Below are 12625 nucleotides of genomic sequence, written 5' to 3'. Positions count from 1 at the left end.
GTTCTGGTGGGCAGAGAAGGGGAGAATGAGTAGACATCACCTTACCCAGATTTAGCTGTGACCCACGTAGCCCCCAGAGACAAATGACAGAAGCCCGTCTCTGCACTCCAGACCTGCCAGAGATTTCTGGAAGCAACAGGAGGATGGTTATCTGAAATTGCTGCCTAGGAAAGGGTTCTCAGCTCTTGTTCTTGGAAGGGTCCACAAAGAGCAATAGATCAATACATAGGGAGTCAGAGTATAGCTATTATTGATACATCCAGTGTTGACAGCAACTGTTTCTGAATTCCTACTAGTGTATTTCCCATGGAGTCCTTACCTTAAGGGAACGTGGGCAGTGAACTGGATAACCAACTGGTAATCAATTTGGTTTAGCACACTGGGTGAGAATTTTTTGTGGGAATCAGGTGGGACCTCAACAGTTGGCTATAAGAGATTCTGGGGGCCTTGATGGAGTGGTATTTATAATCATAGTTGTAAGTGAGCTTACCCTGAGAGATTCTGAGGCTAGAAGTGCTAGAGGAAGAATCCTGGGATGCTGTAGTGTCTACAGATAAGCGGGGGGTTGGGGGGGTGGCAATTCAGGGGACGCAGGAAGCTGAGAAACAAGCAGGGAACTCAGAAGAGAGCAGGTGTCTTGGAATGGGAGTCAGGGCCACCTGCTATAGAGAGGTAAAGTAATAGAAGTTGAAAAGTATCATCGGATCCATCAGTTTCAATGCAATCACTGACCAGTGCCAGAGCACGGTCAGCAAAGTAGTGGTTACTGTTACCATGTTGGTGTGGGTTGAGAATGGATGGAGAGAAGAGGAATGTAGTTGGTTTTTGTTTTTTTCAGGAGTGGCAATCAAGGGGAGGATGGGAATAGGAAAGGAGATGCAGGAGAGATTACATTTTAGCTTTTTTTTTTTTTTTTTTCCAGTTTTAGGATGGATTATGCTGAGGGAAAGGTTTGATTGGTGATGGCAGTGTCTTCTTGGGTTCCTCTTGTGGAAGCTGATGAAAGAAAGTATTGCAACTAGGGGGTAATGATTGTTTGCCCTGGAGGTTCCTGCAGGGGAGGGCAGGTGGCTCTGTGGCGCTCGGCATGGTTCTTAAAGACTTCCTGTTTGCCAATCCTACAGCCCATGGTGTGGGGTAGGACAACTCAGCACAGAAGGAGAGGAAAATGTCACCTGCCTGGCCTGTCTGATCTGGGCCTCCCACCCTAGAGGGAGTGACAGATGGGGCAGACAGCTAGAGTGGGATAGATTTTAGTAATGGTTGTCTTTAGTTTTTAAGATTGAACTTCTGGAAGCCATTCTAAGTCTCCATAGCTTGGATTCTTCTCTTCCCCAGCAAGGGTTCGTTTGTACTCTTGGAGAGCTAGTGAAATTTATTTGGACTCATTTTGATCCCCATTTTCTCTACTTTGCATGCTCTTTGGATCACTTCTTGGGCCTTTTCACACCACCGGCATATTGAACACTCTAAAATGTATATTTCTAGCCCAGACCTCTTCTTCACGCTCTGGATTCATATCTCCTATCATCTAATTGACATCTCCCTTTGTGCAATGCATAGACATCTCTAAGTTACTGCGCAGACAACAGAACTCTTGATATCTTTTCCTGCGAATGTAACCCCATGCCTTCCCAAGTTTCTCCCTTCTCAGCAAAGGGCACTAGCATCCATCTGGCCATTCAAAGTGAGCAGTGTAGGTATTCCCCTTGTTTCTTTTATCTCTTCCATCAGCCCTAACCTACAAGCTGTCTCAGTCCCATCTCTTAAATGGATCTTTGCCACGACCCTCACGTCCACTCATGGCTCTACTGGAAACCACAACTTGCGAGCTTTCAGTGCCTCAACTACCCCCGGGTCCTGTCCACCCCTTTAGAGTTTATTATCTTTGTCTGGACCATTTCCTACCCTCCACCCACCACCGTTCTTGAGCTGGCTGGCATCCTTTAATCCTACAGCATCCCTCAGTTCTCCGTGCAAACACCATTTCCCAGAGGGGTCTTCTCCCATCCCTCCAAAACCCAGGTCCCCCTTTCTTAGCCCCATGTCATCCCCTTCCTTTGCTTCCTTCACGACCTCAGGTATAGTGTTTACATATTGTATTTATTTACCTTTTGGCTTGCCTCTACTTCCGTCCTGGCGTGTTAACACTGGCGGCTGGTCCATCATCGCCTCCCCTAGATCCTGACACCATGCAGTCAATAAACATTTATTGATTGAATGTTCATCAGCCTCACCCAGCCCGGGGATGCAAGGAGGGCTTCTCAGAAGAGGTGACATTTAAGCTTTGTCTCTTCCGGGGAGTGTGTTCCCATTATACTTTGTTCAGCCTTCTCTTAACAGCTCTTCATGCTAACAGGGTGAGCTGTTGCCTTGTCTATCTGCTCACCATCCTGGTGTCCAAGGATCGGGCCCGTTCATTTCTTTGTGGCTTGATTTATTACCATTATCACAATGCATGTGGGTGCAATCGACTTGTCTAGCTTGGGAAGGATACCTGCTGGGGCATTCAGAGGCCAGAGGGGATGGTTATTTAAAATTTTTTTAAAAAGATTTTATTTATTTATTTGGCAGACAGATTAAGCACAAGAAGGGGGAGCCGCAGAGGGAGATGAAGAAGCAGGCTCCCCACTGAGCTGGGAGCCTGATGTGGGGCTTGATCCCAGGATCCTGGGATCATGACCTGAGCTGAAGGCAGACACTTAACCCACTGAGCTACCCAGGCACCCCCAGAAAGGGATGGTTTTAAGGGAGCATCCAGGCCAATGTAGAGAGAACATGTCCTTTTGCTTCTTGTGACATGTCCTCTTTTTAAAGTTCTGCCCAGAAATCAGTAACCAGACTTTTGACTGCTAAGTGTTGCTAGGGTTCAGGTAGGTTAAAAGAATAACTAATTGGGCAACAGCTCATCTCGTGAAGCCACAAATGTATTTGTTATAGCCGGTCATGTTCCTGTGCTCTTGTCTGGGAAAGATTACACACTCCTGTCACTACTGCTGTCTTAAAAATGCAGGAAAGTTGAATCAGGTGAGACCTATGAGCCCTAGCTCCCCATCTTTCCCAAGGACCACCTGCCTCCTCTCAGAATGATGTCTTTTTTCCCCGTTTTCCTCGTGCCTTGTGCAGGAAAACAAGGAGAAGCTAGCACGATATGATATTCACATACAACAAGAGATTTCTTAAGTCATAGGTGATGTTTAAATTGCATCAGTGAATAAAATCCAAGGCTCATTAGTTCAACTGCTTATAGAACTGATTCAGAAAAAAAAAGTTCCCGAAAGCTGACAAAGTTATTGTTAAATTGATGCTTTTTAACTTTTAAAGAGATTCTGTATGTATTTAATCATCCCACCAGAGTTCTCCTCTCTGGCTTCCTATTGGGGTTGGAAACAAGAGCGAGAAGTCCAGAAATAATACATTTTACAGTTGAGGTATGCGTCTTCTGGGAGCCTAAACAAAAGCATTTGGTGTTTCTCTATTTCCTGGAGTGAAGTTCTTCTCTGAAGTTTTCTGGTGGCAGGACATGTTGAGGGATATTTGTCGTGCCTTGGTGGGGTAAGATAATGAGAACTCTGTCTGGTGTCGTCTTTCTGGACTCTCAGTGAGAATTCTGAGATTGGGGGAAGGGCCAGTTTGTGAAACCCTCTTCCCGAGCCTTATGGGAAAGTCTTCAGCTGAAACCACGCTCATCACCCTAACGGCAAATGCTGGATTCCTCCTGGATTCAGGTCAGGCGCTCACACTGTGGTGTTGGAGGTAAAAGCAGAATCAAAACAGGACGTTGTGTTTTCCAGTTTCCTCAGGCACAGAAGTCATTATTAATGGAGAGAACCGAGCGGACACGGATCATGTTTTTACTTTATTTGCTTTCTTTTTCCCTCTGAAGACTCTCCGTGGGTTTCCAGGAAAAGTAAAACCCAGATCCCACGCAATCTGCCCATAATTGTTCCTCGGAGTTCAGAAGGACCAAACCAGTTTGTCCAGAAGGGGGCACTGTGGAGCCCCATGTTGGCTCGCCAGCCTGAGAGAGGTAATTTTCCTGCAGTGCTGAAGCCAGAGCCAGAGGGCAAACTGTCTCTTTCCCAGGCCAACACCAGCTGTTGTCTTGGTTTTTTTAAAGAAAGGAAACCCTACTGCTTGGATTATTACATTTCAAGTGACCTGGAGTTGCTAAGTCACCGAGGGGACCAGAACTCCTCAGCCCCCAGGGTTACCCCTGGGAGGAGAGGTTGAGAGAGAGTTGACAGCATTTCATTTACCATCCTGGTCCGGGGTCCTCCTCTCTGTCATCAGCCACCTGCCTTCTCCCTGAGAGTCATCCGTGCCGATGGAGAAAGACTCACTGGTTCCAGAGTTCCGGTATGTCCAAACTGGTTTTGTCTGGGTTGTTGACAGACTTTCAAGGCAAAGGGGCAACCATGGGGAAAGGGAGAAGCCTTTAACGAGGGAGGAAAAGACACTTGAGGGATCGAAAAGTACATTTTGAAAGGGCTGAAAAGGACATAATAAGCAACACAAGAATGGGAGTATGGCAACAGGAACCCCTCTTTTCAGAAGGTCTAAGCAGCCACCCCAGGAGGCCAGCTTGTATTCCAACCCCATTGGAAGCAGGCAACAAAATCAAGACAGGCTCGAAAACGTGGTGTGTTTGTTACAGGGAGCACTTCCTTGGGAGGAGGCCGGAGAGGGGTCTGGGACTTAGGTCCATATGCTTGTCTGAAGAGGTCTTCCCTCTCCAACTTGGAGCTAAGCTGCTGCGGCCGGCCAGTGAGATGAAGCCGGTCGCATGTTTTCAGCAGCAGGCAAATCACTGTTCTGTCCAGCTGTGACTGCAATGATGAATCAGAGGGCGTTTTAAATTAACCTTCGAAGTTCTCCTCTCATGGAACCACAGGGTGTTTGTTGAATAAACAAACGAAAGCGGTCAGAAAACTCCCCGGATGAGTTCTTTATGATATTAATTTCTTGTTCCTCCTTCAAGAGAATCTGGAATTGAGTACAAACCAAGAAGTTCAGGGACGCGGGGCCGGCTTTAGGGGCCTTCGATGGGTGGTAGCACAGGGCCTGGGCTCACAAGGGACGGAGAATTGGTTTAACCCTCCACTGTCACCATCTTGAAGTTCTTAACAAGGGGCCTTGTGTTTTCAATTTGCACTGGGCCTCATGAATGATGGGACCAGTCCCGCAGGGAAGGCACCTATGCATGGGCCAAATGAAATACTACATGTGGTGGCAGTGAACATGATGGAGAGGATGACCTCGAGAACATCTCATCTCTTGCATTGCACGAAGACATTCCAATAATGACATCCTTTGCATAAAACAGCTTATAGAAAACCTTATAACCAGCGTTGCACAGCGCTTGCAAGGGTGTGTTTTATCCTCGGGAAGACCCCAGTGAAATTTCCTGTTGTACCGCTTACACGCAGTATAACTGCAGGAAAGTTAATTAACCTCCCTGAGACCCCGAGTATTTGTCTGTTACATAGAGACGATATCAGTCAATTGATAGGGCTCGGCAAGGAGTAAGACGTGTGTGCGGCACTTGGGATAGTGTCCAGGACATGGAGGACACTCCGTAGTGCAGGCTGTCCTCCTTGAACCCTGTTGAAGTCAGCGGAGGCTAGCTCAGTCTCCTGACTTTTCAAATTAGATTGTGAACACCCAGTGCATACCCACAGGCATGTTTGCTAATTCTTTCTCCTGGAGCCACAGGTGATAAGCCGAGAAAGTAGGTCCTGGATTTCTTTGATCTCACCAGTGGTGTGTTTGTGTTAGTGTAGGTTTGTTTGAAGGCTTTTCTCCTACAAGCTTTTAACCCTTAAACTCGAAGCTCCTCCTACTCCAAAATGCAGGGTGGCTTTTCCAGCGTGCCTCTGTGTGACACCAGCAGGTGCCCCACGGTTCAACTCAGTTCTGACGCTACCTCCCTGGAATTAGCCTCACATCCCATAAGCAAAGGGCTCAGTCCCATCGGACTGCCCCCACTTGGATGCCAGTGGGAAGCCCACATTGTGCTTCTCACCGACTGGATGAACATCCAGGGTCTTCCCACGGCCCCCCTTCGCAGGTCTGATAATGTGCTGGGATCACTCGTACACAACTCGGGAAACGCTTTGCTTATGTCTCCCTGTTTATTATAAAGGACACCACTCAGAATCGTCCAGATGGAAGAGAGGCATGGGACAAGGAACTGGGGACGGGACGAGGTGCCTTCTCTTGGCTTACCACCATCCCGGTACCGTGATGTGTTTAGCAACCCAGAAGCTCTTAAAGCGTCCTTGAGGGTTTTCTGTAGAAGTTTTGCTACATAGGCTGATTGAATCACCGCCCGTGAGTGCTTAACTCTGTGTCCAGCTCCTCTCTCTCCCCAGAGGTCGGGGGGTTGGGGCTGAAACATAAATAAATAAAACATAAAAAATCGTATACAGCAGCTGAGCACTAAAAGATTCCTATATGGTTTTAAAGGGAAATCAAGTAGTTAGGAAGGCTTCTGTGTTTTCCTTTTTTTAAAAAAATGTTATCTCTGTTTAATTTTCATGGGACTCTGATTTTTCAGGGATGAACCTATATGATTTGTGGCAGGAGTAAGCCATATGAAGGAACCATTCTGTGCCTTGGTAAGGGTGGAGTGTTTATCCATAACAAATGTATTCATTATGCAGGAAATCCATACTGGTTACACAAACAAGATTAAAAAAACAAAACAAAACACCTATTCTGTCACTAACCAGCGATAAGTATCTTTCACGTTGGTATATTTCATTTCAGACTAAATGCATATTTGCACATGAATACATTTGTAATAAACATGGAAATGCAGTGTACAGACTGTCCTATAAAATAATTTTTGACTTGACAGTGTGTTACGAATATCCGTTCATAAGTAAATTGATACACTTACTTAACTGCTGTAGTTTCCGTTTTGTGGATGTATCATCATCACTTTGGAAGCCAAACTCTGGTCATCAGCTTTTAGTGTGCTTCAGAAGTTACATTGTTACAAACGTCCCCGTGTGTACCCTATGCAAACCTGTCTGTCTCCTGATTTCCTCCGGGTAGATAGCTGGCAGTGGAATCGCTGGGTCAGATGGTACACACACATCCTCTCCACACATAGCTCCCAGCTGCAGCGTCTGAGTCTGAGCAGGGATGGGAGATTCGAATGACCGAATGCACTTGTCTTTTTTGAGTCTATTTCACCGCAGTGTCTATTAATTGTAGTTGTAATACAGAACAGCTCTGGGGTTCACTTTAATTCCTGGCAAAACACCTGAGCCTGGCGTAGACAAAGAAATGTCTTTTCTTGGCATTTGGTTAAAAAAAATTATCCCCCCTGTCTTGGGTGGGAGTCCTTGTTCACATGCCACGTCAGTCTAGATGGAAATGAGCCCGTTCTTTTTGTTTTAGGGCTTTTGCACACAGCGTAGAACATTCTCATGATTTCCTTTTCTGTTAACTGTGTGGAGTTCATATTGCGTTCTTAAGGGGTTAACTTTCCTCTAACAAGTGCTTTCTCTAAGTAACAAGGCCAGGGGCTCTTCTTACTGGGGTAGGCTTGTTCCTTTGTGCCCTGTCCTTTCGCTTCCCCTAGAAGGAGCTGAATACCCCTTCTGCTCTGACAAGCCACGTACAGCTGGAGAAAGGCATTCTCTCCAGTGTGGACATTGCCATGTTGCCTCTCCTGTCCTCAACCTTCCCGTCTCAAAATCCAGCCCTGCCCCTTACCTCAGCTCCCTCCCCACCTCCGGTTGTGGTCCTCTGGATTTTGCACCCGAGTTTTATGCAGGTGACACCTACCTAACAATCAGGCAGAGAGAATCTTCTGATCTGGCTTCATTATCTGGGAAGGTCAAGCTCAAGGTGTTGGGTCCGAGTAATGAAAAGTGTTTGCTTTGGTTTCCCATCTTGGAAGATGCCTGTAGTGGGTTAAATGTCTGTTAAAGGCCAGCTCTTGACTTCCTTTCTGCTGATGGGAAGGAGTGCGATTCAGGGAGTAGGGGAAGAAGAGAGGGGGAACACATGCTAAGGGGTCAACATAATGGGGTTGCTCTTTCGGGCTGGGAGACACAGACTGCGGCTGAACACTTTTTATTTTGGAAGTAACTTGCTGGTTGCAAATAAATGCTCACAAAGTCTCTCCTCGAACTGGGTAGTGACCCAGACACAGGCAGGCTCTACTGGGCTGGTGTGGCGTCCTTCCTTCCTGTCGGCAAGGCTCTGAATGGGCTCTCTCTAAAATGCAACATACTCTGTTCTTGTGGGTTTCACAGCTCCATGGAGCTAAGTAGGAGGCTACGCTTTTTTTAAAAAAATTTTTTTATCTCTCTGAAGATGAGATAACTGACATCACCTCTTAGAGTCAGGTGGTGGCCTTCCCATTTATTACCTGACAAACCACAGACCCCAGGTATCTCTTTGATCAGGCTTCACTTCATGCTATGTGTGGTTGCTGTAGACTAGTCTCCTTTGGATTGCTCACCATGGGTCGTCCTTCAAGTCTGGGCTCTGTTTCTTTGGCCAAATGCAGACCGTATTTTTGTTCCATCCCTTTCAAAAGTGAGAGTGGTCAGTGCAGGTGAAATTGTACTGGAAACGAATGCCCAATGGGCTTCAGTGGTGTGTTAAGGATAATAAAGTGCTTCTACTTGCTGTTACCGTGGACTCAGAATGTCCCAGAACATTTGGCCCAGCCCCCTCATTAGGCTGAGCCCCACAGTCAAAGTAGGTTAAGGAGACCTGGGGTTTAGCCCTCCTTCTGCCACCGGCTTCTGGACCAGAAATCTATTTATTCTATCTCATTTTTTCCCCTGCCCACGACGTGAGCTTTTTAAGGCACGTTGTCTTCTTTACCTGTGTTTTTCCCTGCACCTTGGACCTCCGGTCCCCAGAGGCTTGCTGGTCTGGGACCCCTGGGACTGTTGTCCCCTCAACACTGTGCTGCTCCCTCTGAAGTCTTGGTGGAGGGGTGAGGTGGGGGAAAGCCAAATCTCCCTTAGTTTCTCCACCCTTAATGCCCCAGACTCTCTCACATGTGTGGGGGTTGTGGATGGACAGACTTTATCCAAGATTTGAGAACAGCGAGAAGCAATGATGATTTTAAAAAAGATAACCATAAAAATCACTATTCTCAGTGCTTAAGAAAAAAAGAATCCAAAACATTTGATAGGAGATCTCCTAAGAGATGAGCTCACACCTGGTGCCAGCTTGACGTCTGAACTCAGAGGAAGAGCTCCTCTTCCGGTTCCCCTTGGGGCAAGCCCCCCTCCTGCCCACAGTGTGCTGGGTGTTGTCCTGGGACCTGAGCTGCCCTCCCTGCTCAGGACAGCTCATGATGGTTCATGGTGGTTCATGGTGGAATGTTCCTGAAGTCACTGTGAATCACCGTGGAGGGCACAGCCATCAGCAGGGGAGCATTCTCTCGGCACAGCCATCAGCAGGGGAGCATTCTCTCTGGCCCCTGGGGGTGCCTCCTCCTGAGTCTTCAGGATCCCTGGGTCCTTTTGGTCCCTATTAACCACAGCCTGTGTTCACCACCCGAAGACCGTGGGCTCCTGAGGACGACAGGTCCCCGTGGGCAGTGCACCGTAGAGACCAGGAAGAGATGTTCTGCTCAAGATGCAACATACTCTGCAGCTCTGTTCTCCATGGGGCACAGAGACATTTAGCTCCGCCGTGCATCACCTTCTTCCCACCTTGCCGGTCACGCCCATCGGAGTGGCTGTGCAATTGAGCTGGGACTCCGCACCGTGCCTGACTGCACTGGGGCCGATTGGGCCTGGTCGCTTCCATGAACTAGATCCAAATCTCCAGGCCCGAGTTTTCCTGGAATTCTGTCCTGTTTTGGCTGGTGGGACGGAGGCCTGCAAGCAGAGGAAGAGGAGTCCAGGTGTGATAGTGACATGAACTCTCCGGGAAGAGGGAGAAAGTCAGCCTACCTTGCTTGTTCTGGCTTTTTCGGCCGAGTCACCCAGTCATTTTCTACAGGTTAAAAAAAAAAAAAAAAAAAAAAAAAAGTTTATGCTTCTTTGACTGAAGCTCAGGAATTTTTATTTTTAATCGGCAGAGTTGAATTAGCTATTCGCACTCTTATGTATAGCCTTTGGCCCAAGTGGGCTCAAACCGCTAGATCGGCACGTCCAGCGTCCAAGGGCATGCACGTGGTGGGGGGCTGGAATGAGGCAGTGCTCAGCAGTGCCTGACCGGGCTTGTGTGTCTCTGATGCCCCACACCTGGGCGAGGGCCCGTTCAAGGGACAAGAGTGCACCTCAGGCCTTCATTGCAGTGTTGTAATGGGGGTCCACCACTGCGTAGCTGGGTCGTGGCTAGAAGGATCGTTCCTGGGGGGCCTTATCTAGGACAGAGGAGTTTACCTCTCCAAATAAGACCCTTGGGGTTTGCTTGGGATTTGTTCAGGGGCTGGGGCAGGAGCTGGTGATTGAAAGGGGGTGATCTTGCAAATGACTGAGGGAGGAAGGGCTCCATGGGGTGGGCCGGAGAGCCCTGGGTCCTGGTTACAGGGGACTCTCAAGGGTCATGGACCCCCTTCCAGATGTTCTCAGGAGGATAAAGCCGGGGTGGGGCAGGGGTACTGGGGAGCAAGAGGAAATCTGTAGAAACACGTAGTAATGAAACAGAGTCCCTGTTCTCTCCTAGCTTTTGAGACGAGAACATTTTTTTTTTAATTTTATCTTACTTTATTTTTGAAAGATTTTATTTGTTCATCTGAGAGAGAGACAGAGAGAGCACAGGCAGTGGCAGGAGCAGGGGGAGAGGGAGAAGCACAGTCCCTGCTGAGCAGGGGCTCTGAACCCCAGTGTGGGGCTTGAACCCAGGACCCTGAGATCCTGACCTGAGCCAAGGGCAGAGGCTTAAATAACTGAGCCCTCCAGACGCCCCAAGACCAGAATGTTTTAGATAACAAGTCTTTCCAATGTCTTTTAAATATCCACATGCCATTTTAAGATGCATGTTTTATTCATATTTATAATGATTTTCATAATTTTGGTTTGGGAGGGTTCACAGATTTCTAAAGGGAATGTTTAAAAGTCAGAGGAAAAGCGGCTGGTGACTTTTTTTTTTTTTTCAGATTTGTAAAATATCCTTTCCATTTTATCTGAATGCTTCTTTTTGGTTACCAAATCCTGATTTGATTAAAAGCTTAGCAATGAATACCAGTTTGGAGATTATTTGTGCTGTCTCTGTCCCAGAGAGTAAGGAGCAGGAAAGAAGGGAAGGGCTGGCTTTGCAGGACCAGAAAAGGGACCCCGGTGGCAGTAAGATCAGGGGCTGGACTCGCGTCTGTCTTCTACCCAAGTAGCTTTAGAAATCACAGCTCTCCTAGAACAGCACATTGACCCCTAGCTCAAGTCACAGTAAAACCTGGTGCTATTCACTGATTTAACAGATGCTCCTGGAGTGTCTGGTCCTCCACTAAGTGTGAAAGGGTGGCCTTCTGTGAGTTGGTCAGATACAGCCACTGTCTGGCAGCCACGTGGAGCCTGGGGGCCTGGCGCTCCAGAGATCATGAGACTCGGTCTTCTGCTCCCTGCTCTCTTCTTGCCCTAAAAGAAGTACAAGGCACCTGGCACCAAGAAGGAACTAAGGACGGTTGAATCTAGGACCAGCTACTTCCTGGATGAGTGACTTAGCCTCAGAGCCTCAGGATCTGTCCCCATTAGAAAGTAGAGATGAATAGCATCTACCTGTAGGGCTGTAATCAAGGTCATGTCTCATAGGCTGGGTGCTGGAACAAGTAGGTGCTCAGAAAATGGTTGCTTTTTAAAGACATATTATCACTCAAGCACAGTTGTGCTTTTATTTATTTGAGATACCTTAAACTGAGCCTCGAGATAGGAAAAACCTGCAAAATGTGACCATGCTAGGGATGCCCACCCACCCCAAGAACATATGTGTATGTTCCCGCTGCTGTCAAATCTTCCAGAAAAAGAGATCCCGAGGATGCCAAGTCTGGATAGACCCTGTAAAGGTCTCGGGGTTTCCTTTGTAGATGGCTTTCCAAGTACCCGCCATGGCCACTGGGAGAAGACTCAGGGAACTTGGGGGGGGGGCTTTATTGAGCAGCTAAGAGGTGGCACTTGGGAGCTCAAACTCTCTGACGTGCCAGGCTTGCAAGTACAAGCAGAACAACGCTTACCTCAGTAAGCGGAAAGACTCTGGTCCTGGAAATTTCTAATAGTTGGTGTGGGATGACCCTGAGCAGCCGCAGAGACAGGATTCCTCTGCCCACGGTTGGTGACTTCCACCATCCAGGACGCAGGGGGGCGCTGCAGCCCCACTTTTCCTCCAGAGGCCGTCCCTGGGTTTCCCGAAGGAGCCTTTAATCTCAGGTTTCCTTTGTGCTTGCATGATGTCACATTCTCTGTGCCTTCCTAGGTGGAAATCCCCGGGGTCCTAAGAAAACACATGAAACACCTAGAAAATGTGTGTGGTTTCTTCAAGCCAGGGAACTTAAAAAATTTTTCAGGAAATATGTTTTCCTTGAAACAAAAATTTAAAAGAATGTATCAGCCCAAAAGAGTTCTATACACCCCTTGAGAATAGTCTTCAACATACACACAGACTCACACAGACACACACACACACACACACACACACACGTGTG

General features: G+C 47.7%; 1 protein-coding gene across 1 annotated transcript in view; it reads left to right on the top strand.

The window, feature by feature from the left end:
• Positions 1–4079: 4079 nt before the first annotated feature.
• The window catches only part of SLC1A2 (solute carrier family 1 member 2), a 132403-nt gene continuing 123857 nt past the window's right edge, over positions 4080–12625 (top strand). Inside the window, exon 1 of the mRNA XM_082748956.1 lies at positions 4080–4359. Coding sequence (XP_082605082.1) covers positions 4328–4359 — 32 coding nt within the window. The 5' untranslated portion in view covers positions 4080–4327. The remainder of the gene's footprint in view (positions 4360–12625) is intronic.

Source organism: Mustela nivalis (assembly GCF_964662115.1).
Source record: "Mustela nivalis genome assembly, chromosome: 9".
Classification (NCBI taxonomy): Eukaryota; Metazoa; Chordata; class Mammalia; order Carnivora; family Mustelidae; genus Mustela; species Mustela nivalis.
Note: the sequence above shows the minus strand (reverse complement) of the source record. Positions and strands in the feature narration are given on the sequence as shown.